The sequence below is a fragment of the Balaenoptera ricei genome, chromosome 2, assembly GCF_028023285.1.
Source record: "Balaenoptera ricei isolate mBalRic1 chromosome 2, mBalRic1.hap2, whole genome shotgun sequence".
NCBI classification, from domain to species: domain Eukaryota; kingdom Metazoa; phylum Chordata; class Mammalia; order Artiodactyla; family Balaenopteridae; genus Balaenoptera; species Balaenoptera ricei.
In genome coordinates, this window is record NC_082640.1 from 94988859 (window position 1) to 95015911 (window position 27053).

The 27053-nt window shown below is 41.6% G+C and overlaps 1 protein-coding gene across 1 annotated transcript in view; it reads right to left on the bottom strand.

Moving 5' to 3' along the window:
* Positions 1–699: 699 nt before the first annotated feature.
* The window catches only part of SLC27A2 (solute carrier family 27 member 2), a 54647-nt gene continuing 28293 nt past the window's right edge, over positions 700–27053 (bottom strand). The window contains exons 5-10 of the mRNA XM_059915549.1: positions 19764–19958; positions 9347–9437; positions 8532–8730; positions 6590–6687; positions 2115–2245; positions 700–1152 (exon numbers count right to left, since the gene is read on the bottom strand). Of these exons, the coding sequence (XP_059771532.1) occupies positions 976–1152; positions 2115–2245; positions 6590–6687; positions 8532–8730; positions 9347–9437; positions 19764–19958 (891 nt within the window). The 3' untranslated portion in view covers positions 700–975. The remainder of the gene's footprint in view (positions 1153–2114; positions 2246–6589; positions 6688–8531; positions 8731–9346; positions 9438–19763; positions 19959–27053) is intronic.

A 27053-nucleotide genomic window follows, 5' to 3' on the forward strand; every position in this document is an offset into this window, starting at 1 on the left:
GGAGTGAAACCAGCTCTAGACTGAGGAGCACGTGAGCCTGGGGGTGCGAGCTGGACCTCTGGGACTTCTCTGGTGCACAGTTACATTTTCTTTGGGGTGCGTGGAAATTATAAAAAATGTGAGACTTTACATGTTAAAAATTGGGAGATTCACATAAATATCTGGATTTCTGTTTTGTGAATAATCAGAAAATCTTGGAAGTACCTGGGCTATAGAGCCCCATGGCAATAATCAGCTGACTGAAGCTGCGTCATGGCTGTCCCCAAGTTTTCCACGTTCATTTGGGACCTGCTCTTCTCATCCGCATTACCAATACAAATCCTGAAGACACTTGAGTTTGCAACCCTTGATATAGCTAAAAAGTTTGCTGGATACCTTTAATGTATAGAGCTCTGATGCTCTAGACTTAAGCTCCTTCAAAGACTATAGGTGGCTTTATCACTTGTTGGCTAATGCTGTAGACAGTGGCCAGGATGTTTCTGGGGGGTAGGCTTGGCCTTACACTAGAGCTGGATTTCCATTGGGTTGTTCATTGGGGACCTACCCCCTCACCTCCCAACTCCTTACCAGTTTTACTTAGAATACCATTAGCATTATAAACGGGACACCTGTGAAAAATTACCAATGATACTGTCAGGCTCAGGGTTTGCATTTAGAATCAAGCCAGGAAGAAGTGCCATCGCATATGTTGGTGTTCATCTATTTTATTACATATTTTAAAAAATAACATCCTCCCTCTAACAAGCTTAGTTTGCAAATACAAACAGTAGGTGCAAATTGAAAAACAATTACATCTAAATCTTTTCACTTGCAAAGGTTCGGGTGTAATTTTAAAAAGTCTCCCCTTACTGGTATGCATAAAAAAATTGCACTGCACAATCTTCAGTCAAATTAAAGTGGGATTATATCAAGTGGCTGTACTAGGTCCATTCAGTTTCTTTCTAGAAATACACTGAGTTACCCTCCTGGTAATATTCAGAGTTTCAGAGTTTTATCATTAATGGCATTGTAAATGTCCTCAGTCATCGGCACATACATTTCTGCTTTGTCATCCAAGAAATATAAGGCATCTTTGATAACTGCAGGGTTAAAGCCCTCTTCCATGAGGGTCACTTTTCGGTGTTTAAAAGTTCCAGTGATCTCAATGGTGTCCTGAAAAACATCAAACAATCATTTGAGAGCTGCGAAAGCAGGTTCTGTGTGATACCAAGATATCCTGTCTTCAGAACCTCCACTAGGGGGCCCTCTGTGGAGGTATTTTTCCTTCCTTTAAAGCTTGACGATCACTTGTGGGGAGAGAGAGGTTGCTGACAGTGGAATACGGAGCGGAAGAGTCTGTCACTTGGTGAGCTTCCAGTATTACTGGAATATTCGGATTAATGGTGGGGTGGGGAAAGGAATCATCTACACACAGACAACTTTTTTTTTTTTCAGCCTGTTTGTGACACTGAAGACTTGTTTCTTCAATAAATAGGTGATGATCTGAGGATATTTCAACTTTCATGTCTCTCAACCATCACTGTAAAGCATGTGTCAGTGCTTTATGAACATCAACAGAAATAACCGTTTAACCTTAGCAATATCTGGTAATCTAACATTTCTTTTCTCAAATCTTCAGCTACAGAATCACAGAGCTCAAGGTCCAAAAGTGAGAGTGTTAAACTAAGGGGTTAATGTTTGAGAAAGAAAAAAAAAACCTCTATCCGTGACAGTTTAGCCTTTGGTAGTTCCTACTGGCTAATGATGCCCAATTAAAGTTCACATCATAGAAAGGTGCAGGACTTCAGTGGATTTTTCCATTCTTTAAAACTGGAAACAATAAATAAGAGGGTCAGAGCATTTCTATTTTATGTGTTTGTTATACCTCATCAAACAGGCTCTGAGTTATTTGCTAACACTGTTGCTGAATGAACTGCCTGTGGTTTTAGGGAAAAAGGGATTAGGATTTGGTTTCAGCTAGCTGTATTTTCTGGTATTTCTGCTTCTTCATTTAGCTTCCTGAAAGGGTAGTGAAAATTTGGCCGTTGTGCTCGCCATGGTAGAAGAGGAATTGTTCCCTAAGACGCAGGTGTCTCCAAGAGCGAGGATAACAACTTTATAATAAGGAGTCTCACCTGTATTCTTAGAAACCGGGGCCTTGCATAATTGGGCAGGTAATCGGCCACATGCTTAAAGAGTTTCCTTCCATCAAATTCATGGTCTTCCTTCATCTTGATGGAGGCCATGCCAATTCGACCCTCGTGACCTAGAGTTAAAGTGAGAAAAAATTAGGTGGGTTGTAGCTGTTTATTTTATTTATGATGCTTTGCTAGGTCAAATAACACAGAACTGAGACAGCATTATGGCATGGGTTTCTTTTGGATAGCTGGAGTTTTTATTTCAAATATATGTTGAAGTTAAATTCTAAAGTTGAATTAATGATAACAAAACAACAAGCTATTCATTGGTTGAATCTTTATTACATGCCAGGTCCTTTACTAAGTGTGCTTTATATACTATCTTATTTAACTCTCACGACAACCTTACGAAGAGGTACAAAGGTTATCTCCATTTTACAGGTGAAGAAACTGAGGCTTAATGACATTAAAAGACTTGTTCAAGTTCATGCAGCCAATACTAGGCAGGGCCAGAAATGGAATTGAGGCAGGCTGACTAAAGATCCTATTGACATCATCCTTCTTGGCAGCCTAGATGTAAACACCAGAATGGGAAAAAGGTTGAACTAGTGGCTCAAAAAATTTTTTGGACTCCGGTGAAAAACCCTTGCTCCCCTGTCAAGGATAACCAGGCTCAGGTTGTTCTTTGGGTCGCAGGTCAGGTCTGTTGTGCTTCCAGGCACAAATGTCACCTCTGAGACTTATATAATCACGGTTCCTAATAGCTTTGCCTCTGCATTTCAGAGAGGCTGCGGGACCAGAGGGTGAAGGCAGATCAAGGTTGAGCGGTGTGTGCCCACCGCACCCCCGCCTCCCCACCTTGATGCCCTCTAGGCCAGAGAGGTTGTGCTCTCCACAGGGGAAACAGATCCTAACGGCTCTTTCTTCCCGGTGTTGAGAACAATTACCATTGTTTTCTTGTGAGGACAGTGGTAATTACATATTAATTCCTCTTCTACCTGATCCGGCAGACCCAGTGGGAGTCCAGGTCCGCTTCCCTGAACTACTTAACTGTAATCAGAGAGGGGGAAGGAGCCGCCCTTCATCACCTGGGCCCCAGCTTTCGAAATCTCTCCCATGGTGATTGTGTGTTTACCCATGACGCTAAAGAAGGCAGAAAACAAGAGGAAAAATTATAAGAAAGGAAATGCATCCTCATTTGCTTTGCCTCTTATCTGAAGGAGGGAGGCAGGGCACCATACCCTCTTTCTCTAGGGGTCCCTGGTAGCTGTCTCAAAGGTACCGGTCTCAGGAATCTTGAATGTCTCCAATGAACTCCTTTTAGAATTAAGGCAGAGGCTGATGCAACAGAAATCTTCAGTGTCAACTGGCTCCTTCTTGCTCTGGCAGAGGCAATGCCCAACCGAGAGGCGAATGGGGCTGTTGGATCTCAGGTCTCTGTCCTGACTCCCAGAGGTTGGCTGGGGCTAGTTCAGCTCCAGGGGGAAAGTTCCTGTCTGCAGCAGTTCGGGCCAGAGGTTCTCTAGAGTTGCACTATCCAGTATGGTGGCCACTGGTCACATGTAGCTATTAAAATTAATTATAATTAAGTAAAATGAAAAATTCAGTTCCTCAGTTGCACTAGCCACATTTCAAGTGCTCAACAGCCCTATGGTAGCTATTGGCTACCATGCTGGACAGTGCAGATATAGAACATTTTCAGAACACTGCAGAAAGTTCTATTGATAATATAAAGCGCTAGAGAGGAGTTTGGCAGTTCTGGTGTCATCTCTATTCTAGGCCCAAACTTAGAAGTTTCCTCCTGGTCCAAAGCTGAGGTCTGTGAAGGCCTTGTTCAGCCCTTTGGGAGTGAGAATCACCCTGGTGGACTGATGCCTTTCTCTAGATAGACCTGCCACATTTCTAGGCTGCAAGAGTGGCACTGAGAATCACAGAATCTGAAAATAGGAGAGACTTTAGGGTTCATCTCTAATCTTTCACTGCTGTAAGAATTCTCACAGAATCCCAGGTGGACAGCCAGCCTCTTTACACATCCCAGTTGGTGGGGCATTGTCTACCTCAGGAGAGAGACCATTCTGTTGTTGGTCCCTCTGGTTACAGGAGAGTTCTCAGGCAAAAATTTGCTCCCTGGTCATTTCAATCCATCCGTTTTATTCTGCTCTCCAGCGCAACATAAACACAGCTGCTCCTTGTTCTACCTGACTTGTCTCCCAATCATTTGAAACCCATTTGCCTCCTCTTCTTTGTTCTATATCAATGGCTCCTAAACTTTACTGGGTGGTAGACCCACTTGGGAATTAAAAAAAAAAGACACAAAGATTGAGTCCCAAACCCCAGATCTGGGCTTTAAAAAGTTTCCCAGATGATTCTGATGACTGCCTAAATTTTCAGAACCACTAGGCCTCCAGGCTTCTCAGACTTTAGTGTTCTTTAAAAATTGTGGTAAAACATACAATTCATTATTTTAACCATTTTAAAGTATACAGTTCAGTGGCATTTAGTACGTTCACAATGTTGTGCAACTATCACCAGTATCTAGCTCTAGAACATTTTCATCACTCCAAAACCAGACTTCATTTGTTTTAAGAATCACTGGAGGGCTTGTTAAAACACAGCTCCCTGGGCCCCACCCCAGAGATTCTGGTTCAGTAGTTCTGGGGTGGGCATTTTTAACATGAGAAATATCAAATTTTTAACAAGCTCCTGGGCGATGATGCTGTCGCTGGTCTAGGGACCCTACTGTCAAATGAAAAAAATGCACAACGTGAGAGTTGTGAGTTAAGTTTTCTTTGGAGGCAAAATGAGGACTATCGCCTGGGAGACAGCATCTCAGATAGCTCTGAGGAACTGCTCCAAAGAGGTAGGACAGAAGGTCAGTACACATGGGATTTTAGTGAAGGGGGAGTACATGCAACCAGGCACGTATTTTTTGCAGAAGGTATCTGCTAGTCTCATGAAGGTTACTCCTAGTCACGAGGAGCAGATGTCACCATGAAGGGTTTTAGTGCTTTTCTAGATATGAGGAGATGCAAGAATTGGGCTCATAAAATCTTCTCCTGAAAATATCTATCTGAAGACCTGTTCTGCCAGTTTTTCCCAGAGCACAGAGTGCCTCCTTCCTGATCTCCACCTTGAACGCCTTTCAGGGCGTGTTGAAGGTCAGCAGCTACAGCGGCTCGTAATTTGATCCTTGTAGAGGTAGATGGCAAGTGCCAATTTGTAGGTGACGCCACTTTGAAGAGCAGTGGATTAGGCCTCTCCATTCCATTTCCCATATTCTCTTACCTTCTCATACTCCTTCTTTTGTATTGTTACTTTAAAAAATCCAGCATTTACAAGGGCATGCAACATATTCCAGGTGGGGTCTGTGAGAGGCCAGCATGGTGCCATGGCTGACAACCACATATGGGCCCTTGTGTTAATTCAGCCTGAAATCCAACATGAGAAGTATTCTGCACCCCTCAGACTCTGACCTGAGATGTGGCTACACTTCCTGTCAAGTCACTGTCACCGGGTTGGAGAGGAGCAGGCAAGAGAGAGTCTCAAATATTCTTTAAAAAATAAAAGGACAGCACAATGTTATGTGAAACCATCATAGCTCAGGCAAAAGGGACTTTGGGATTTCCATTTTGAGTATAGATGAGAATCCCAAATGCTGAGTTCTAGGCAATACCAATTCCCCTAGTACCTTATATTTGGATAGTGATTTGGAGGTTTTAATTCTCTCTGACATCTATAATGAAAATGATTTCTTTTCATGACAACCCTCATGTACGTGTCTGATAAATATACATTTAGTATTTATGTAATTAAAATGAATTAGTTTTCTCGACAATCTTAACTGCAGGATTGGTATTATCTCTAATTTAGTGATTTGTGTGAAGTCAAACAGCCAGCAGGTGTTGGAGCCAGGACCCAAAATCAGACCTCACCCTCCCCACTCTGCGGGCAGAGGCAGATCTGCAGACAGAGGCTTGGTGACAGCACTTTGTGTGATGATTCTGAAACTCAGTGGAGCAAGCTGGGGTCAGGGACTTGGTTTAAAAGAAGAGTCTGGAAAAAATCAGCTCCTTCCTGGCTTTTTTCCTCTAGCAATGGCACTTGCTCTTATTTGTGCCTCGCAGTTCAGAGGCCAAGATACCACTTCCAAGCTATCAAGCATGATACCTCTTTTCTTGAGGCATGCCAAATGCTGCATGGACCCTGTATCATGGAGAGATTTGGCTTGCTTGAGAGCCCAAGAACAGCTGGGGAGTGAACCACAGAGGAAGGCCAGGTTCAGATGTACTGACCTGTCTGATTTATAATGGCACATAAACCAGGCATAAGCCCCTTACTCCCAGGAGGCTGGGAAAGAGTTGTTTGATTCTCCAGCTGGCAGGAGGAAGTGATGACAAACTTTGCCCGGGGGTTAAAATTATGTTCAGTTAGTGTAGGAGTTTTGGCATTGATTTATAATATCTTGTGCATACCTGGCACAGACACGCCATAAACATTCACTTCTTGGACAAAATCAACCAGTCCTACTATGTCAGCGACTTCAGTGGTGGCCACATTTTCCCCTTTCCACCTGGAAGAAAAGGCAAGGTTAGCAGAGGTCACTGGTGGTCTGCGGTGCAGGTTGTCTGTGACAGGTGTTTCCTCCAGACCGCTGTGGGGTGGCTGCGCTTGTCTTCCTCACCTTGGCCCCCAAACTCTCCAATTCAGTCATGGGAGAGGCACCCTGCTTGAGGCATGAAAGACAAAGGCATAGACCTAAAGAATAAAATGTGGAATTTTAACCTTGCCACGTGAAATGTGATACACAGAATGATGTTCTAATGTAAAAATATGGGCTTGGCCTAAGAAAGGCACTAGAAATCAAAAATAAATCTCAATGACTTTTTGCTGTGTTTAGGTCTCTCACTTCCCTCATTCACTAATTTTGGCTGCTATTTAATTCAGGTAGTAAATTTCTATGAAATAGAATTTCATACTTGTATTTCAGGGTCTTATGGCAATGAAAAAGCTTTTAATAAGAAAGAAAATATCGTACTCTATTTGTAGGGAAAATAATGTTAGTGCCCAATCAGGTGCTACTTTTTCATTTAATAAAGAGTTAAATTTTGTCTTACATTTAAAAATTCTTTAGATCTCCCAGAAGTATCTTTTTTAGTAACATGAAGGTGGCATAAAATAATGATATACATCCAGAGTCATGGGATATTAGAGATGGAAGGAACCCTAAGGATGGTTGGGACCCTCATTTCATGGGTGAAGGAACTGAGGTGCAGAAAGATTACCTGCCTGATAACACAGCTGCTCAGGGGTAAGCGGAAGCCTGGAACTGAGTTCTTCTCATTCATATCCATGCTCTTTCTACTACACCCAGACAACTTCCATCTCTTCCTCATTCATTCATGCAAAAAGTAATAGCTGTACTAGGTGCTGGGGGGCGAACAAGCAGACACAGGGTCTGGCCTGAGGGAGTTTATACGGGAGGGAAGCTGGTTAAACAGAAGTGTCATGAAGCTGGAGGACCATGCTGTTGCTGAGAATTAATTTCATGGTCTATTACGATGATTTTCAAACTCCACTGTGCTGACTTGTGGGTTCTGTGGGAAACCATCTGGTTGGGAATGGAGAGTGGGAGGGAAAGGAGCAGACGGGGCTCAGAACCCTCACCTCCTCTTCAACTAGATCAGCTTCACATTAATTTGCATTTGATTTTATCTGAGAAAAAATCCTCATGATTGGAAACAGTATGAAAATTCCTGGCTGACCTGAGTGACTGGTAATAATTGAGGATAAATGGGAGGAATTGGATGGACTCAGTTATTTAGGTGCCCAAAATCAGACGCAGGTTTTCTCTCCTAGTTTCGTCTGGTGTTGCTCAACCAAGATAACTATGCATTGCAGAGTGATACCCCATGTGTTTTGCTCCTTGTTTTCTCGGAATACAGGAGGTTGAGTTGACACGCCAAAGAGATAGAAGGAAATGGAGTACCATAACCAAAGTGGAATGCGACTCTAATTTAGGAGTAAGCCAAATTGTGCCTGTGTTTGTTTCTGGCTCAATAATTCAGAGAGGGGCTTCCCTGGTGGCGCAGTGGTTGAGAATCTGCCTGCCAATGCAGGGGACACGGGTTCGAGCCCTAGTCTGGGAAGATCCCACATGCTGCGGAGCAGCTGGGCCTGTGAGCCACAATTACTGAACCTGCGCGTCTGGAGCCTGTGCTCCATAACAAGAGAGGCCGTGACAGTGAGAGGCCCGCGCACCGCAATGAAGAGTGGCCCCTGCTTGCCACAACTAGAGAAAGCCCTCGCACAGAAACGAAGACCCAACACAGCCATAAATTAATTAATTAATTAAAAAAAAAAGAAAGCTAAGAGACATTAAAAAAATAATGATAATAATAATTCAGAGAAACCAACCGGAATGTATCTCCAACTCTGTCGTGGAAGTAGATAAAATTTTCGTGGTCCATCATTAAGAGATCTCCACTGTTGAAATAGAGGTCTCCTTTCTTAAAGACATCTCTCAGTTTTTTCTTCTCTGTCTGAGTCTTTCCTCCAGCATAGCCACTAAATGGTGTGAGTTGTGTGATTCTGCAAACCAGGAGTCCGACTTCACCTAAGACAGAAGGAAGTAAATTGTTATTTTATATACTAGCAGTAGGCAAATTTTAGTATTAACCTTCTTTTAAAACTGATGCCATACAACCCAGTGGCAACAAGCTGGCTGCAGGAAGAGTCATTTTACATGCATGTGTACATGTATTTCCATGTACATCATATACACACATATATACACCATGCACACACACACACACACACAGTACATTATTCTCTATGGCCACACATTTGTAATTCTTTTAATACTAATCTTTCACTGAATAATGATTTACACACACAATTAGACAAACGCATAGTAGTTTAAGCTTAAAGGAAAGGCCCGCTAAAGCTAACCGTAGTTTTGCAACCATAATTACATATCCCCTTCTGCAAAATGCTTACCTCATAATCAAGAAATTATTAAGCTAGGTTTCAAATTATAGTTATATTATGTGTAGTGGTAAATTACTACCTTTTGGAATTTATTTCCGAGAGTACGAAAATAAACCTCTTTTTTTCCCCCACTCTGATAAATTTTACCATGTGTTCACTTTAGCAGTGATATGTTAGTTCTTAAGAGTCACTTGGTTAAGGTAAGAAAAGGCACAGGTTAATTAAACAAAAATCCACTGTACCTTTGGGAACTTTGATGCAATATCCATTTCCATCTCGAACGGGTTCATCTTTCTCCACATCATATTTAATCAGCTCATAAGTTACGACTTTCTAGCAAAATTAAAATGGATCATTCTGAGCACATATTCTTTCACAAATTTTTCTTTTTTATTGTGGCATAGCATACATAAAGTATACAAAGTGCACATACTTTAAGTGTACAGCTTGATGAATTTTTGCATATGCATACCCTTATGTAACTGCTGCCCAGATCAAGATACTAAACATTTTCATTACCTTAAGAAGTTTCCTCCTGCCTCTTTCTGTCAAGTCGCTATTCTGACTTTTATTGCCATCAAGTAGTCTTAAGCATCAAATAAATGAAATAAATATATGCCTTAGTATCTGCTGCTTTCACTCAACATCGTGTCTGTGATATCCATCCCTCCCTGTCGGTGTTTGTGTCAATGGTGTACTTTTTGTTGCCATGCAACTTTCCTGGTATGAATATACCACAATTATTTATCTCTTCTCCTGTTAATGGACATTTGGATTGTTTCTAGTTTTAGACTATTAAATATAAAGCTGTTATAAACATTCTCATGCATGTTTTTTGGTGGACACGTCACCTGTGGGCTTTTAAAATCTTGTTTAGGGGAGACCTTCACGATGGCGGAGGAGTGAGACGTGGAGATCGCCTTCCTCCCCACAAATACATCAGAAATACATCTACATGGGGAACAACTCCTACAGAACACCTACTGAACGCTGGCAGAAGACCTCAGACTACCCAAAAGGTAAGAAACTCCCCACGTACCTGGGTAGGGCAAAAGAAAAAAGAAAAAACAGACAAAAGAATAGGGACGGGACGTGCACCTCTGGGAGGGAGCTGTGAAGAAGGAAAAGTATGCACACACTAGGAAGCCGCTCTGCCGGCGGAGACTGGGGGTGGCAGGGGGTGGGAAGCTTCCGAGCCATGGAGGAGAGCGCAGCAACAGGGGTGTGGAGGGCAAAGTGGAGAGATTCCCGCACAGAGGATCGGTGCCAACCAGCACTCACCGGCCCGGAAGGCTTGTCTGCTCACCCACCGGGGTGGGCGGGGGCTGGGAGCTGAGGTTCGGGCTTCAGTCGGATCCCGAGGAGAGGACTGGGGTTGGCGGTGTGAACACAGCCTGAAGGGGGCTAATGCGCCACAGCTAGCCGGGAGGGAGTCCGGGAAAAGGTCTGGAGCTGCTGAACAGGCAAGAGACTTTTTCTTGCCTCTTTGTCTCCTGGTGCGTGAGGAGAGGGGATTCAGAGCGCCGCTTAAATGAGCCCCAGAGATGTGCGTGAGCTGCGGCAGTCCGCGCAGACCCCAGAGACGGGCATGAAACATTAAGGCTGCTGCTGCCGCCACCAAGAAGCCTGTGTGCGAGCACAGGTCACTATCCACACCTCCCCTCCTGGGAGCCTGTGCAGCCCGCCACTGCCAGGGTCCCGTGATCCAGGGACAACTTCCCCGGGAGAACGCACAGCGCGCCTCAGGCTGGTGCAACGTCATGCCAGCCTCTGCCACCGCAGGCTCGCCCCGCATCCGTACCCCTCTCCCCCCCGCCCCACCCCCGGCCTGAGTGAGCCAGAGCCCCCGAATCAGCTGCTCCTTTAACCCTGTCCTGTCTGAGCGAAAAATAGACGCCCTCAGGCAACCTACATGCAGAGGCGGGGCCAAGTCCAAAGCTGAACCCCGGGAGCTGTGCGAACAAAGAAGAGAAAGGGAAATTTCTCCCAGCAGCCTCAGGAGCAGCAGATTAAATCTCCACAGTCAACTTGATGTACCTGCATCTGTGGAATACCTGAATAGACAATGAATCATCCCAAATTGAGGTGGTGGACTTTGGGAGCAATGATATATATATTTTATTCCTTTTTCTCTTTTTGTGAGTGTGTATGTGTATGCCTCTTTCTGTGATTTTGTCTGTATAGCTTTGCTTTTACCATTTGTCCTAGGGTTCTGTCCGTCCGTTTTTTTTTTTTTTTGTTGTTGTTGTTGTTTTTACTACAGTTAGTTTTTAGAGCTTGTTATCATTGGTGGATTTCTTTTTTGGTTTGGTTGCTCTCTTCTTTCTTTTTTATTGCTTTGTAATTTTTTTATTTTTAGTAATTATTTTTTATTTTTTATTTTAATAAATTTATTTTATTTATTTATTTGTTTGTTTATTTTTTTCTCCCTGTTCTTCTGAGCCATGTGGCTGATAGGGTCTTGGTGTTCCGGCCGGGTGTCAGGCCTGTGCCTCTGAGGTGAGAGAGTCGAGTTCAGGACATTGGTGCACTAGAGACCTCCCAGCCCCTCATAATATCAATTGATGAGAGGTCTCCCAGAGATATCCATCTCAACCCTAAGACCCAGCTCCACTGAACGACCAGCAAGCTCCAATGCTGCACACCCCATGCCAAACAACGAGCAAGACAGGAACACAACCCCACCCATTAGCAGAGAGGCTGCCTAAAATCATAATAAGGTCACAGACACCCCAAAACACACCACCAGATGCGGTCCTGCCCACCAGAAAGACAAGATCCAGCCTCATTCACCAGAACACAGGCACCAGTCCCCTCCACCAGGGAGGCTACACAACACACTGAACAAACCTTACCCACTGGGGCAGACACCAGAAAAAATGGGAACTACAAACCTGCAGCCTGCGAAAAGGAGACCACAAACACAGTAAGTTGAGCAAAATGAGAAGATAGAGAAATACGCAGCAGATGCAGGAGCAAGGTAAAAAACCCACCAGACCAAACAAATGAAGAGGAAATAGGCAGTCTACCTGAAAAAGAATTCAGACTAATGATAGTAAAGATGATCCAAAATCTTGGAAATAGAATGGAGAAAATACAAGAAATGTTTAACAAGGACCCAGAAGAACTAAAGAGCAAACAATGATGAACAACACAATAAATGAAATTAAAAATTCTCTAGAAGGAATCAATAGCAGAATAACTGAGTCAGAAGAACGGATAAGTGACCTGGAAGATAAAATAGTGGAAATAATTAATGCAGAGCAGAATAAAGAAAAAAGAATGAAAAGAATTGAAGACAGTCTCAGAGACCTCTGGGACAACATTAAACACACCAACATTTGAATTATAGGGGTCCCAGAAGAAGAAGAGAAAAAGAAAGGGACTGAGAAATATTTGAAGAGATTATAGTTGAAAACTTCCCTAATGTGGGAAAGGAAATAGTTAATCAAGTCCAGGAAGCACAGAGAGTCCCATACAGGATAAATCCAAGGAGAAACATGCCAAGACATATATTAATCGAACTATCAAAAATTAAATACAAAGAAAAAATATTAAAAGCAGCAAGGGAAAAACAACAAATAACATACAAGAGAATCCCCATAAGGTTAACAGCTGATCTTTCAGCAGAAACTCTGCAAGCCAGAAGGGAGTGGCAGGACATATTTAAAGTGATGAAAGGGAAAAGCCTACAACCAAGATTACTCTCCCTAGCAAGGATCTCATTCAGTTTCGATGGAGAAATTAAAACCTTTACAGACAAGCAAAAGCTAAGAGAATTCAACACCACCAAACCAGCTTTACAAAAAATGCTAAAGGAACTTCTCTAGGCAGGAAACACAAGAGAAGAAAAAAACCTACAATAACAAACCCAAAACAATTAAGAAAATGGTAATAGGAACATACATATCGATAATTACCTTAAATGTAAATGGATTAAATGCTCCAACCAAAACACATAGACTGGCTGAATGGATCCAAACCAAGACCCATATCTATGCTGTCTACAAGAGACCAACGTCAGACCTAGGGACACATACAGGCTGAAAGGGAGGGGATGGAAAAAGATATTCCATGCAAATGGAAATCAAAAGAAAGCTGGAGTAGCAATTCTCATATCAGACAAAATAGACTTTAAAATAAAGACTATTACAAGAGACAAAGAAGGACACTACATAATAGTCAAGGGATCAATCCAAGAAGAAGATATAATAATTGTAAATATTTATGCACCCAACACAGGAGCACCTCAATACATAAGGCAAATGCTAACAGCCATAAAAGGAGAAATTGACAGTAAGACAATCATAGTAGGAGACTTTAACACCCCACTTTCACCAATGGACAGATCATCCAAAGTGAAAATAAATAAGGACACATGAGCTTTAAATGACGCATTAAACAAGATGGATTTAATTGATATTTATAGGACCTTCCATCCAAAAACAACAGAATACACTTTCTTCTCAAGTGCTCATGGAACATTCTCCAGGATAGATCATATCTTGGGTCACAAATCAAGCCTTGGTAAATTTAAGAAAATTGAAATCGTATGAAGTATCTTTTCCAACCACAATGCTATGAGACTGGATATCAATTATAGGAAAAAATCTGTAAAAAATACAAATACATGGAGGCTAAACAATACACTACTTAATAACCAAGAGATCACTGAAGAAATCAAAGAGGAAATCAAAAAATACCTAGAAACGAATGACAATGAAAACACGATGACCCAAAACCTATGGGATACAGCAAAAGCAGTTCTAAGAAGAAAGTTTATCGCAATACAATCCTACCTCAAGAAACAAGAAACATCTCAAATAACCTAACCTTACACCTAAAGCAGAAAGAAGAGCAAAAAACCCCAAAGTTAGCAGAAGGAAAGAAATCATAAAGATCAGATCAGAAATAAATGAAAAAGAAATGAAGGCAATGATAGCAAAGATCAATAAAACTAAAAGCTGGTTCTTTGAGAAGATAAACAAAATTGATAAACCATTAGCCAGACTCATCAAGAAAAAAAGGGAGAAGACTCAACTCAATAGAATTAGAAATGAAAAAAGCAGAAGTAACAACTGACACTGCAGAAATACAAAGGATCATGAGAGATTACTACAAGCAACTCTATGCCAATAAACTGGACAACCTGGAAGAAATGGACAAATTCTTAGAAAAGCACAACCTTCCAAGACTGAACAAGGAAGAAATAGAAAATATAAACAGACCAATCACAAGCACTGAAATTGAAACTGTGATTAAAAATCTTCCAACAAACAAAAGCCCTGGACCAGATGGCTTCACAGGTGAATTCTATCAAACATTTAGAGAAAAGCTAACACCTACCCTCCTCAAACTCTTCCAAAGTATAGCAGAGGGAGGAACACTCCCAAACTCATTCTACGAGGCCACCTCACCCTGACACCAAAACCAGACAAAGATGTCACAAAGAAAGAAAACTACAGGCCAATATCACTGATGAATATAGATGCAAAAATCCTCAACAAAATACTAGCAAACAGAATCCAACAGCACATTAAAAGGGTCATACACTATGATCAAGTGGGGTTTATCCCAGGAATGCAAGGATTCTTCAATATATGCAGATCAATCAACGTGATACACCATATTAACAAATTGAAGGATAAAAACCATATGATCATCTCAATAGATGCAGAAAAAGCTTTCAACAAAATTCAACCCCCATTTATGATAAAAACTCTCCAGAGAGTAGGCATAGAGGGAACTTACTTCAACATAATAAAGACCATATATGACAAACCCACCGCCAACATCGTTCTCAATGGTGAAAAACTAAGACCATTTCCACTAAGATCAGGAACAAGACAAGGTTGCCCACTCTCACCACTATTATTCAACATAGTTTTGGAAGTTTTAGCCACAGCAATCAGAGAAGAAAAAGAAATAAAAAGAATCCAAATCGGAAAAGAAGAAGTAAAGCTGTCACTGTTTGCAGATGACGTGATACTATACATAGAAAATCCTAAAGATGCAACCAGAAAACTACTAGAGCTAATCAATGAATATGGTAAAGTTGCAGGATACAAAATTAATGCACAGAAATCTCTTGCATTCCTATACACTAATGATGAAAAATCTGAAAGAGAAATTAAGGAAACACTCCTATTTACCATTGCAACAAAAAGAATAAAATACCTAGGGATAAACCTACCTAAGGAGACAAAAGACCTGTATGCAGAAAACTATAAGACACTGATGAAAGAAATTAAAGATGATACAAACAGATGGAGAGATATATCATGTTCTTGGACTGGAAGAATCAACATTGTGAAAATGACTATACTACCCAAAGCAATCTACAGATTCAGTGCAATCCCTATCAAATTACGAATGGTATTTTTCACAGAATTAGAACAAAAAATTTCACAATTTGTATGGAAACAAAAAAGACCCTGAATAGCCAAAGCAATCTTGAGAAAGAAAAACGGAGCCAGACAAATCAGGCTCCTGGTCTTCAGATTATACTACAGAGCTACAGTAATCAAGACAATATGGTACTGGCACAAAAACAGAAATATAGATCAATGGAACAGGATAGAAGGCCCAGAGATAAACCCACGCACATATGGTCACCTTATTTTTGATAAAGGAGGCAAGAGTATACAATGGAGAAAAGACAGCCTCTTCAATAAGTGGTGCTGGGAAAACTGGACAGCTACATGTAAAATAATGAAATTAGAATACTCCCTTATACCATACATGAAAATAAACTGAAAATGCATTAAAGACCTAAATGTAAGGCCAGACACTATAAAACTCTTAGAGGAAAACATAGGCAGAACACTCTATGACACCAATCATAGCAAGATCCTTTTTGACTCACCTCCTAGAGAAATGGAAATAAAAACAAAAATAAACAATGGGACCCAATGAAACTTAAAAGCTTTTGCACAGCAAAGGAAATATAAACAAGATGAAAAGCAAACCCTCAGATGGGAGAAAATATTTGCAACTGAAGCAACTGACAAAAGATTTATCTCAGAAATTTACAAGCAGCTCATGCAGCTCAATATCAAAAAAACAACCCACTCCAAAAATGGGCAGAAGACCTAAATAGACATTTCTCTAAAGAAGATATACACATAGCCAACAAACACATGAAAGGATGCTCAACATCATTAATCATTAGAGAAATGCAAATCAAGAGTGCAATGAGGTATCACCTCACACCAGTCAGAATGGCCATCATCAAAAAATCTACAAACAATAAATGCTGGAGAGGGTGTGGAGAAAAGGGAACCCTCTTGCACTGTTGGTGGGAATGTAAATTGATACAGCCACTATGGAGAACAGTAAGGAGGTTCCTTAAAAAACTAAAAATAGAACTATCATATGACCCAGCAATCCCACTACTGGGCATATATTCTGAGAAAACCATAATTCAAAAAGAGTCATGTACCACAATGTTCATTGCAGCTCTATTTACAATAGCCAGGATGTGGAAGCAACCTAAGTGTCCATCAACAGATGAATGGATAAAGAAGATGTGGCACATATATACAATGGAATATTACTCAGCCATAAAAAGAAACGAAATTGAGTTATTTGTAGTGAGGTGGATGGACCTAGAGTCTGTCATACAGAGTGAAGTAAGTCAGAAAGAGAAAAACAAATACTGTATGCTAACACATATATATGGAATCTAAAAAAGAAAAAAAAATGGTCATGAGGGACCTAGGGGCAATACGGGAATAAAGACGCAGACCTACTAGAGAATGGACTTGACACGGGGAGGGGGAAGGGTAAGCTGGGACAAAGTGAGAGAGTGGTAGTGTATATATGGACATATATACACTACCAAATGTAAAATAGATTGCTAGTGGGAAGCAGTCACATAGCACAGGGAGATCAGCTCGGTGCTTTGTGACCAGCTAGAAGGGTGGGATAGGGAGGGTGGGAGGGAGTGAGACCCAGGAGGGAAGAGATATGGGGATATATGTTTATGTATAACTGATTCATTTTGTTATAAAGCAGAAACTAACACACCATTGTAAAGCAATTATACTCCAATTAAAATGGTATAAAAAAATCTTGTTTAACCTTAATACATTACTGTTAGATGTTTCGCATTCCAGGGACATGTTCTCCAATACATTTAATATTCAATGATTTAATGGTATAATTTGTTTCATGCCCATGGCTATAAAATTATTAAAATTCCACCATATTTCATGTTACTATAATTCAAGGGCATACGAATTTAAATTTATGTAATTCAGTAAGAGCAATAAGTATATTATTTTCTATATTGGCAGCAAAATACAAATGTGACAGTATTTAGATTTAATTATTAACCATGATTACTATGTCCATTTCAAATTTGTATTCAAATCTATATGATAACTTAACCAATCATATGCTTTGGTAGTAGCAGTTAACCATTGAAAACCAAATAGCATTCATAGTTAACAAATGTAGATCTTGTTTATTTGCAAGAATGTAAAAAAAATTTGGGGTGGTAAGTAATACTTTTTTCCTTATCAAATGCATGGTCATAGTCTTCCTTTTTTTCTAGTTAAAAAAATATGGTTTTGTTTAAAGTAGAAAAACTGACAATAAAACATGGTAATCAATGGATGAGAAGCAAAGAACTAGTAATACACAGCATCAATTTCTCGGGTCCTCAGGTTTAGTTTGAAATGAAAGTTTCCCTGCAACTCACGTTTTCTGAGGGTTAGTAGTGACAACATAGATAGCTTGCACCAGGTCTCAGCTCAGCTTTCTGCCCTCTCTTGTTTTTTGTTTTTTTAATTTATTTTATTTATTTATTTATGGCTGTGTTGGGTCTTCATTTCTGTGCGAGGGCTTTCTCTAGTTGCGGTGAGAGGGAGGCCACTCTTCATCGCGGTGCGCGGGCCTCTCACTGTCGCGGCCTCTCTTCTTGCGGAGCACAGGCTCCAGACGCGCAGGCTCAGTAGTTGTGGCTCACGGGACCAGCGGCTCCGCGGCATGTGGGATCTTCCCAGAGCAGGGCTCGAACCCGTGTCCCCTGCACTGGCAGGCAGATTCTCAACCACTGTGCCACCAGGGAAGCCCCCTCTCGTTTTGAACTGCGTTTAGCCTGGGTATCCAAGGTTTGGGCTAGTTCAGGTTGGCCTGATACTAACTAGAGAAGATTAACCCTCTCAGCAGCGATTCCAGTGGGGAGTAGGAAATTGATTCTCAGTCTGTAGTAGTGCTGCCCAGTAGAATTTTCTGTGATGATGGAAATGTCCTATAACTGTACTACTCAACGTGGTTGTCACTAAACACATGTGGCTACTGAGCACTTGAAATGTGGCTAGGGTGAATGAAGTACTGATTAAAAATTTACATAATTTAAATAGCCACATGGAGCTAGTGGCTAGCGTATTGGATGGCACAGGTGTGGAGCACAGTGGAGGGACATGTGTAGTGTAGGTTTGGCTGTTATTGTTAGAGAGGTTCCTTGGACTTGGGAATGCCTGGAGATCAGGCCAGAATACAAGGAATGGATCAATAATAATCTTTACAACTAATAACTCTTCAAGGCTATTATATGACAGGCATTGGGTTATATCCTCTATAATGTAATCCTTTTAACAACTCTCTTCCCTTATTACACTGAGTTTGGGCCAGGCACTAGGCGCTATATTTTCTCTTTCTGTCTCTTATAGATTCTGAAGTTGAGGCCTAAGAAACACAAAGGGCATGACCTTGGGCTAGTCTGTGATGGTAGTGGAATTTGATCTCTTGGGCCAGATCTCTTATGCACATGGACTATTGTCCTCTGTACTTTGCTGGTCAGTCCCTGGGGGCACAGGTTGCCTGGGAGCTCTGGTGTGGCTGTTTCATGCCCAGGCAGGATGAGCTGCCCAAGGCATAACCACAGTAATGACTGCTCAAGCAAGGGAATTTTCAGCATTCGCTGAATATTTCTGGAATTTTGCAGAATAGGTGGTCATCTGGAAGACTGAATGCTCGAGCACAATAAAAGGCAAAGAGATTGTCTGGAGATGAGGCAATAAAATGACTTAGAGGGAAAAGAGAATGCTGTGAGAGCTGGCTTACACATAAGAAATATCTTTCTGGTGTAGTTACTAGGTGAAAACAAATGTTTACAAGAATCCTACAACTCTGATGCACCCTGGTTCTCTCGAAGGAGTGGTTCTTAACCCTGGCTGAACAGCTTAAAAAAAATACTGATGCCTGGGCCCCCCCTCAGAACAATTGAATCCAAAGCTCAGGGGGTGGGGGCCCTGCACCTATATGTATAAAAAATTCCCCTGGTGGTGGTAACGTACAGCATGATGAAAGGGAAATACCACATTTCATGGTGTATAGTAAACATACAGAACTGGTAACCTTCAGGTGTTTTAACATATACAAGTATAAATGGCATTAGAAGACTTCACACAAGTTGCAGATGGCAAAGGCATAATGGGTTGTTTTTAATAGAAATTAATATTTTAAAATTAGAGGACCCTGTCATTTTTAGGTCATTGTCACAGAGCCTGAGCAAAACCTCTCTTGGTGATATGAATGGGCCATGGCTCTGAGACTGCATGGAATTCTGATGATAACATCATCATGACATAGCTTTTAAGAGAAATCTCCATGTGCTGAAAGCTGGCTGCCCTCATTTTTCAATGTACTTACTCTCTGTAGGTAGTTTACTCTTCCAACAGCACCGACTTTTCTCGTGTAATTCATAAATCCGATATTGCCTTCAGTGGAAGCATAGAACTCATAAATGTGAATGTCCCCAAATCTCTTGATGAATTCTCTCCACACATCTCCTCGCAAACCATTTCCCAATGCCATTCTCACTTTATGGTCACGATCGTTTGGTTTCTGTAGCAGGACGAAGAAGAGACCAAGCTGAAACATCTTTGGAGCCTGTACTTACATATTAATAATGGCCTTTATGTTTCTACATATTTATGTTGGTTATGAGCTGACCTCAGTGCATGCCTTTTCTGTCATCCACACGTATTACACCTCCCCCCCCCCGCAACACACACAGTATGGGCCGACAGTTGGAACTCTGATTTAATAGTTGAAAGGCTTGGATTTTCCCATTTTGATTTGTCACTTGATGGAACTCAGTGATGCCAACATTTAATCCATATCCAATCTGAAGCTTAAGTCATGTGTTGATTGTTTTCTTGATGAGGCTGGTGGATCTCAGTGAATTGCCAGAAAGGAAAGGCCCCGTGGGAGAGGTCTGTCAGAGACTGACACAATCTGAAGCAATAATCTTCACTTGACAATGACGAAGAAAATGGGAACACAGTCCAGGCAAAGAGAGAGAATCATTTTCTACAGTCATTCAAGACAATTCATGGGAGGGCCTGGCGGGACTGGGGAGAAGACTCTTGATCATGGATTTGTCTAACAGATAGACCCAGTGGTCACAAGAGCAGGTAGAGCTGAACCAACACAACGAAACTGTTCTGATGGGATGGGAAGGGGAAGAGAGAGAGGAAGCTGGCTCCCAGTTGCCTGAGGTGGCCTGGGAGGAATATGCTTTGCTATAAATAAAAATCACAAGGTTCTTCATGACAGGGAGATCAGCTCGGTGCTTTGTGACCACCTAGAGGGGTGGGATAGGGAGGGTGGGAGGGAGGGAGATGCAAGAGGGAAGAGATATGGGAACATATGAATATGTATAACTGATTCACTTTGTTATAAAGCAGAAACTAACACACCATTGTAAAGCAATTACACTCCAATAAAGATGTTAAAAAAAAATCACAAAGGAAAGGCTGTTTTGGGTATAAGAATTGAAAGCAGAGCTTGTATGAGCAAGAGAGGGGGGTGAGGACTGGTCTGCTTTCCATTAATGAGGCCCTACAAATATGTCCAAACCTTGGGTAATTTTAATGATATTTTATATTAATAAGTTACTTGATGTGATGTCAGGAGATCACAGCCTGGAGGGAGGGACAGGTAAATAAGTATAATTTTAACTTGCAAAATCTGTAACTTGATGACCTCTACTCTAACCGAAAACAGGGCGGAGCGGGGTAGAAGTGCTAGGTAACTAGGATTCTCCTCTCCTATCAAATGTGAATTTCTTTGACTGAACAGCAACTTGCTTAAAAGAGCAAATGTTCTAGGGAGTATTTTGTACCTTATTTCCTCCTCCGTGAAATCACTGTGAAGTGATTTTGGAATAAGAGATCCTTTTTGAAAAAAAAAAAAAGTTTGCAGAGAGAGGCAGGCTGGCAGTTCTCTGACAAGGGGAGGACCTTTGATACGGCAGTTAGAAACCAAACCAAACAAACCTTGAATTGGTTTCCATGTGAAAGGAGCCAAGGAGCCCGTGGCGCAGCATGTATGCATTTAATTTTTAAGTAGCTCCTTGGTCAAAACTCAGGTGGTGAAGTTCTTTCAGGAGTCCTAACCAGAGAGGCGGACGATACCTTTCACTAGTTAAAACAGGGCCCCTTGTGCCGTCTTTTAGAGGAGGAAATGTGTAGAGAGAGAGAGACTAGGCGTGTTGTCCCAGTGTTTCTTCACCAGGGTGTTGAGGAGACTTACCTGAGAAGCCTTCTGAACCTGCACGAACTTATTTGTTCTGACTGAGTGGGAACCTATTCTCTTCATCAGCTCTATTGGTCCCTAAGTCACTGAATCAATTCCCTTTTATAATTATCAAGTACTTATAAGTCAGGAGACTATATATCTGGTTTGCCAGGGCTGATCCTGGTTTACACCTGTTGTCCTGATGTGCTTATTAACGACACTCCTTTCATTCTCAAATGTCCCTGTTTGGATAGTGGTTTATAGGGTCATCCTGTCTGTAAGGCACTACTCTCCTCAGCAAGGATTGTCAGCTTTCCAGAGGCTACCTTTGCCCCCCACACTGCTGTCCCTCACTGCCACTCTGAGAATAAACCATCACAAATATTTGTGGAATACTTACTTTTGCTTGAAAATAACCACCTGACCTGGGGTTGACTTGGTCCCAGGCCTGCGTGAGAAGCTCCAAAGTAGCGTTCCAGTGTGTAGACCAGAGACCTTACTTCTTCTATATGCAGCCCACAATCACCCTCTTAGTTCATTTCCTTGTCTAATGGGTGGTGAACATCTATCTCTCCCATTAGACTGTAAGCTCCTTTGAGGCCAAATCTCTCTATATATCATCCACCGTGCCTGGGCCTGTGCTTTGCATATAGTGCAATTCCTGCAGTAAAAGAAGAAATAACCTCCACCAGGAAACCCTCAACTTCCTTGTTCAACAGTTAATGGCCGGGACATCAGCACCAGGGCAGGGTTTAGGGTGCAGGAGGCGGCAGTGCTCTGGAGATGCGGGCCAGCCTCAGAGGTGCAGCTGTCACCTACGGGTGCCAGGTAGCTGGGCTCACGGTCACAGTGCCATCAGCTTAGTTTTCATCATAAACTGAGGGATCTTATTACACCAGCAGAAGGGATTAAGGCTGTAGGCTGGAAATGTTTGTGGACACAAACCGAGAGGCCCCTGGAGGCTTCAGAGATGTCTGGTTCTCATCTAAGCTTTTGCTCACCAGGGCCTGAGAGTACTGGTGTTTCTCCAAAAGAAGAAACAGTATTTCCTCACCACCAAAGCCACTCCCCAAAGGTCAAGGGTCACCTTCTCATTTTTCTTTAACAAAGATCGAACATTCTATTCCACATTAGAGGTGAGGTGCAACATGCAAACACACCTGGGGGATTTTAATCCACCATGGATTGAATGACTGATGAAGGGTGAGAGGTCAGGGTGTCCAGAGAGGGTGCAGGGCACCAGGTAATCAGAGGAAGCAGCAGACTTTTATTGAGGGCTTTGCTATGTGCCAGGCAATTGCCCTGCATTATCTTAAGGTTCTAAGGAGCCCTATTGAAATGTGAGAGGTAATCAAGTGTTTGCCTCATATTACAATTGAGGAAACGGAACTTTGAGAAGTTTAAAATAATTTGCCCAAGATCACACAGGTAGAAACACAGTTGTCCCCAGATTCAAATCCAAATCTACATGACTTCGGAGAGCACTCTTTTCCTTAGTTAAAAAAAAAGCGACACACACACACAGAATTTAAGAACCAAATAGTACTGAAAGGATTTGCATGAAGAAATGTTATTCCACTTATCTGCCCTCATCCTTTGCCTTCAGCCTACCACCACCCAGAGGCAGACAATTTTAACCCCTGTAGCTGTTTCTTCTCACCTGCATATTTCTAAATTAAATGCTTATACCACTATCTTTTGATTAATCACTTTAGACATTACTTACTGATTTCCTATTGTGCTGGATGGGGATTAAGCTCTCTCCCAATTTTTCAATATCACAATTTTTGGTTAAATCAATATTCAGTGCTCACGTTACTTTGCCCCTAATCCACTGCTGATGAGCTAAGTATAATATACTATGAACAAATTCTTGAACAAATGTTTGTTTTTCCTGGGATTAATTTCCTCCCTGCCCCTTTGCTTCATTTTCTTAGTTTCTGTTTGTAGTTCTTTCCTTACCCTCCAAAAGCATCTAAATACAATGTTCCTCCTTCTATCAGATGATATAATTTCCTTTTTTCCATTTTTCTTCCTTTTATCCTTTTGCTCCAATCTGAACGAGTTGTTTTCCAGGCCTGGGGATACCCTTTGCCTCTCTTTCCTGGATCTTGTGTCTTCCTTTTTCTTTTTTTACTCTCCTGTTTGGGTGGAATACTTTCTCTAGAAACTTCCTAAAGGAGGGTATACAGGAGGTAAGATTTTTTTGAGACTTTGAATGTCTGAAAATATTCTTATTTTCTACTTGATTGATAATTTGGTTGGATATGAAATTCTAGATAGGTAATAATGTTTACTTAGAATTTTGAAGGCACTGCTCCCTGTAGCTTCCAGCTTGAGTGTTGCTGTTGGCAAGTCAACTGTTATTCTTATAGAATCTTCTCTCTTTCTCTTTTTTTAAAATAGGCAATCATTTTAAAATAATTAATCAATTAATTTTATTTTTGGCTGCGTTGGGTCTTCGTTGCTGCATGCGGGCTTTCTCTAGTTGTGGCAAGTGTGGGCTACTCTTTGTTGTGGTGCATGGGCTTCTCAGTGTGGTGGCTTCTCCTGTTGTGGAGCACGGGCTCTAGGCATGCAGGCTTCAGTAGTTGTGGCCCGTGGGCTCAGTAGTTGTGGCTCACGGGCTCTAGAGCACAGGCTCAGTAGTTGTGGTGCACGGGCTTGGTTGCTCCGCGGCATGTGGGATCTTCCCTGACCAGGGATCGAACCCGTGTCCCCTGCACTGGCAGGTGGATTCTTAACCACTGTGCCACCAGGGGAGTCCCTCTCTCTCTTTTTTTGATAGTCTTAAATATCATCATAGTATATTTTAAGAATTAAAAAAAAAATTCCACTCATTTTATTAGGTACTCAATTAGCCCTTTCAATCTGTCCTTCAGTTTTGGGAAGTTTTCTTGTATTATTTCTTTAATAATTTTCTCCTCTCCATTTTCACTATCCTTTTCCCTATTTCCTATTAATCAGATATTGGATCTTTTGGATTGATCCTCTAATTTTCTTATTTTGTCTCTCCTCATGTCCATCACTTTGTCTTTCCTCCAATTTTCTGTAAGATTTCTCAACTTTATCTTCCAAACTTTCTATGGATTAAGTAATTTTTAAATCGTATTTTTATTTTTCAGGAGGTCTTACTCTGTTTTTTTCTTTTTGGTAGCATACTATTTTTGTTTAATGGATATAAAATCTTCTCTAATATTTCTGAGAATATTAATTATTGATTTCTGGAAGTCTTCTCCTGCTCTTTGAATTGATGCTGCTTTTTCTTCTTTTTAGAAAATGATCTTTCCTGTTAGAGGCTTTCCTTTGGTATCTGTTCATATTTAGAAGTAAGGCAACAAAAAGATGTTTGAGCCACTTTGTGTGGTGGGGAGGGGCTGTTGCCAGGTTGGCTGCACTGTCTGGTGATGGGGCAGTGAGCCAATGTCCAGTTTCTTTTCTGAGAAAGTTTAGTTCTTCCTAAGCATAACCCTCCTCTGCTCTCTTGCCTGCAAGCATAAACTGACTACTGGAGTTCTGGAAGCTGGGCAGGGGAAGGGAGCTGGGGTCTCCCTGGTCAGTAAGTAGACAGTTACTCAATCTCTGCTCTCAGTGCCTCATCCCTGCCTTCCTCTGCTCTTGGGATCCTTGAGTTCAAAGCTTCTCTAGCTCTTCTGCAGAGAATAAGCCTCCTGCCTCCTACAGAAGTGGGATATGGGAGCGGCAGGTATAGCTGTTTCATACACAGACTTTCAAAAATTCTCCTGTTTTCAAGCCTGGTACCTCATCCAAACTTCAGTTGTATTTGGTGCCTCCAATTTCTCAGGCTTTAGGAAGTCAATCACCTTCCTTCTTGTTGGTAATTGCCTCTCAAGTTTCACCCCTCTCAGCCCTGCTATGGCAATGACCTTCATCTTTCAGCTCTCTGTACTATGTAGTTCCTGGTTGCAATGTCTCTTAGTTTCTAGGATGATAGAGCTTGTGTGTCTTTTTCTTGTCCTCCTCGTTTTGGGGAAGACTTCCAAGAGGTGAAAGGGCAGAAGCTATTCACCACCTTAGAAAAATTCCTGAGTCCATGTCCTTAACAACTAGTATGCTATACTTCTGCTTGACTCCCTGAGGAGAAAAGAAAGCACCCATTGACAGGAGTGAAAGGGTGAAACTCAACCTCTTCGTTTTACAGAAGAGAGCTTTCTGTGTCTAGTGTATCTTCCCACTGCACCCAAAGGGATTGTCTTTAAAAACCACCTCCCACATCACTCTCAGGCCCTTTCGTGGTGCTTTATCACATTCACACTTGAGTCTCAGAACAGTAAAACTCTTGTTACCTGGCCCAGCCAATCAGTCTCGCCTCCTGCCATGCTGCTTGCACTTCCCAATATGGCAGGTGCTTTATTCCACTGCTCTGCCATGCTGTTCCAGCTAATCATTAGCCCTTCTTTCCCTGCATGGCTGGAAAACTTTTCTGCACCCTTCACAACTCACCTCTCTGGCAAACCTACCCTGATTCTGCTCTCTGTCCCTCTTTCCCCTGGTCTACCCCTGTCCTGGACAAACTGGCCACTCTCTACTCTGTGCTGCTACACACCTCTCCATTCTGTTTTCTTTCTTCTTTTTTTTTAAGATTTTTTTTGATGTGGACCGTTTTTAAAGTCTTTATTGAATTTGTTACAACATTGCTTCTGTTTTATGTTTTGGTTTTTTGGCCACGAGGCATGTGGGATCTTAGTTCCCCAACCAGGGATTGAACCCGCATCCCCTGCATTGGAAGACGAAGTCTTAACCACTGGACCACCAGGGAAGCCCCCCTCCATTCTGTTTTCTATCTGAATGGAGGTGGTGCAGAGACAGACATTTTAGGCTGGGAAAGGACCACAGAGGTTACCTAATTTTGGAGGGAAGGCAGACAATACAAGGGAGGTGAGCTGAGTCTATTCAGCTGTTTCAGGGTTCTGGTCTATCTTATTTCCCCTTCCAAGCACCAAATTTTAAGATTTTTTTGTTCCAGTTTTGTGGAAAATGCCATTGGTAATTTGATAGGGATTGCATAGAATCTGTAGATTGCCTTGGATAGTAAAGTCATTTTGACAATATCGATTCTTCCAATCCAAGAACATGGTATATCCTTCCATCTATTTGTGTCATCTTCAATTTCTTTCATCAGTGTCTTACTATAGTTTTCAGAGTACAGGTCTTTTGTCTCCTTAGGTAGGTTTATTATAAGGTATTTTATTCTTTTTGATGTGATGGTAAATAGGATTGTTTCTTGAATTTCTCTTTCTGATCTTTTGTTGTTAGTGTATAGAAATGCAACAGATTTCTGTGCATTAATTTTGTAACCAGCAACTTTACCAAATTCATTGATGAACTCTAGTAGTTTTTTGGTAGCATCTTTAGGATTTTCTATGTATAGAATCATGTCATCTGCAAACAGTGACA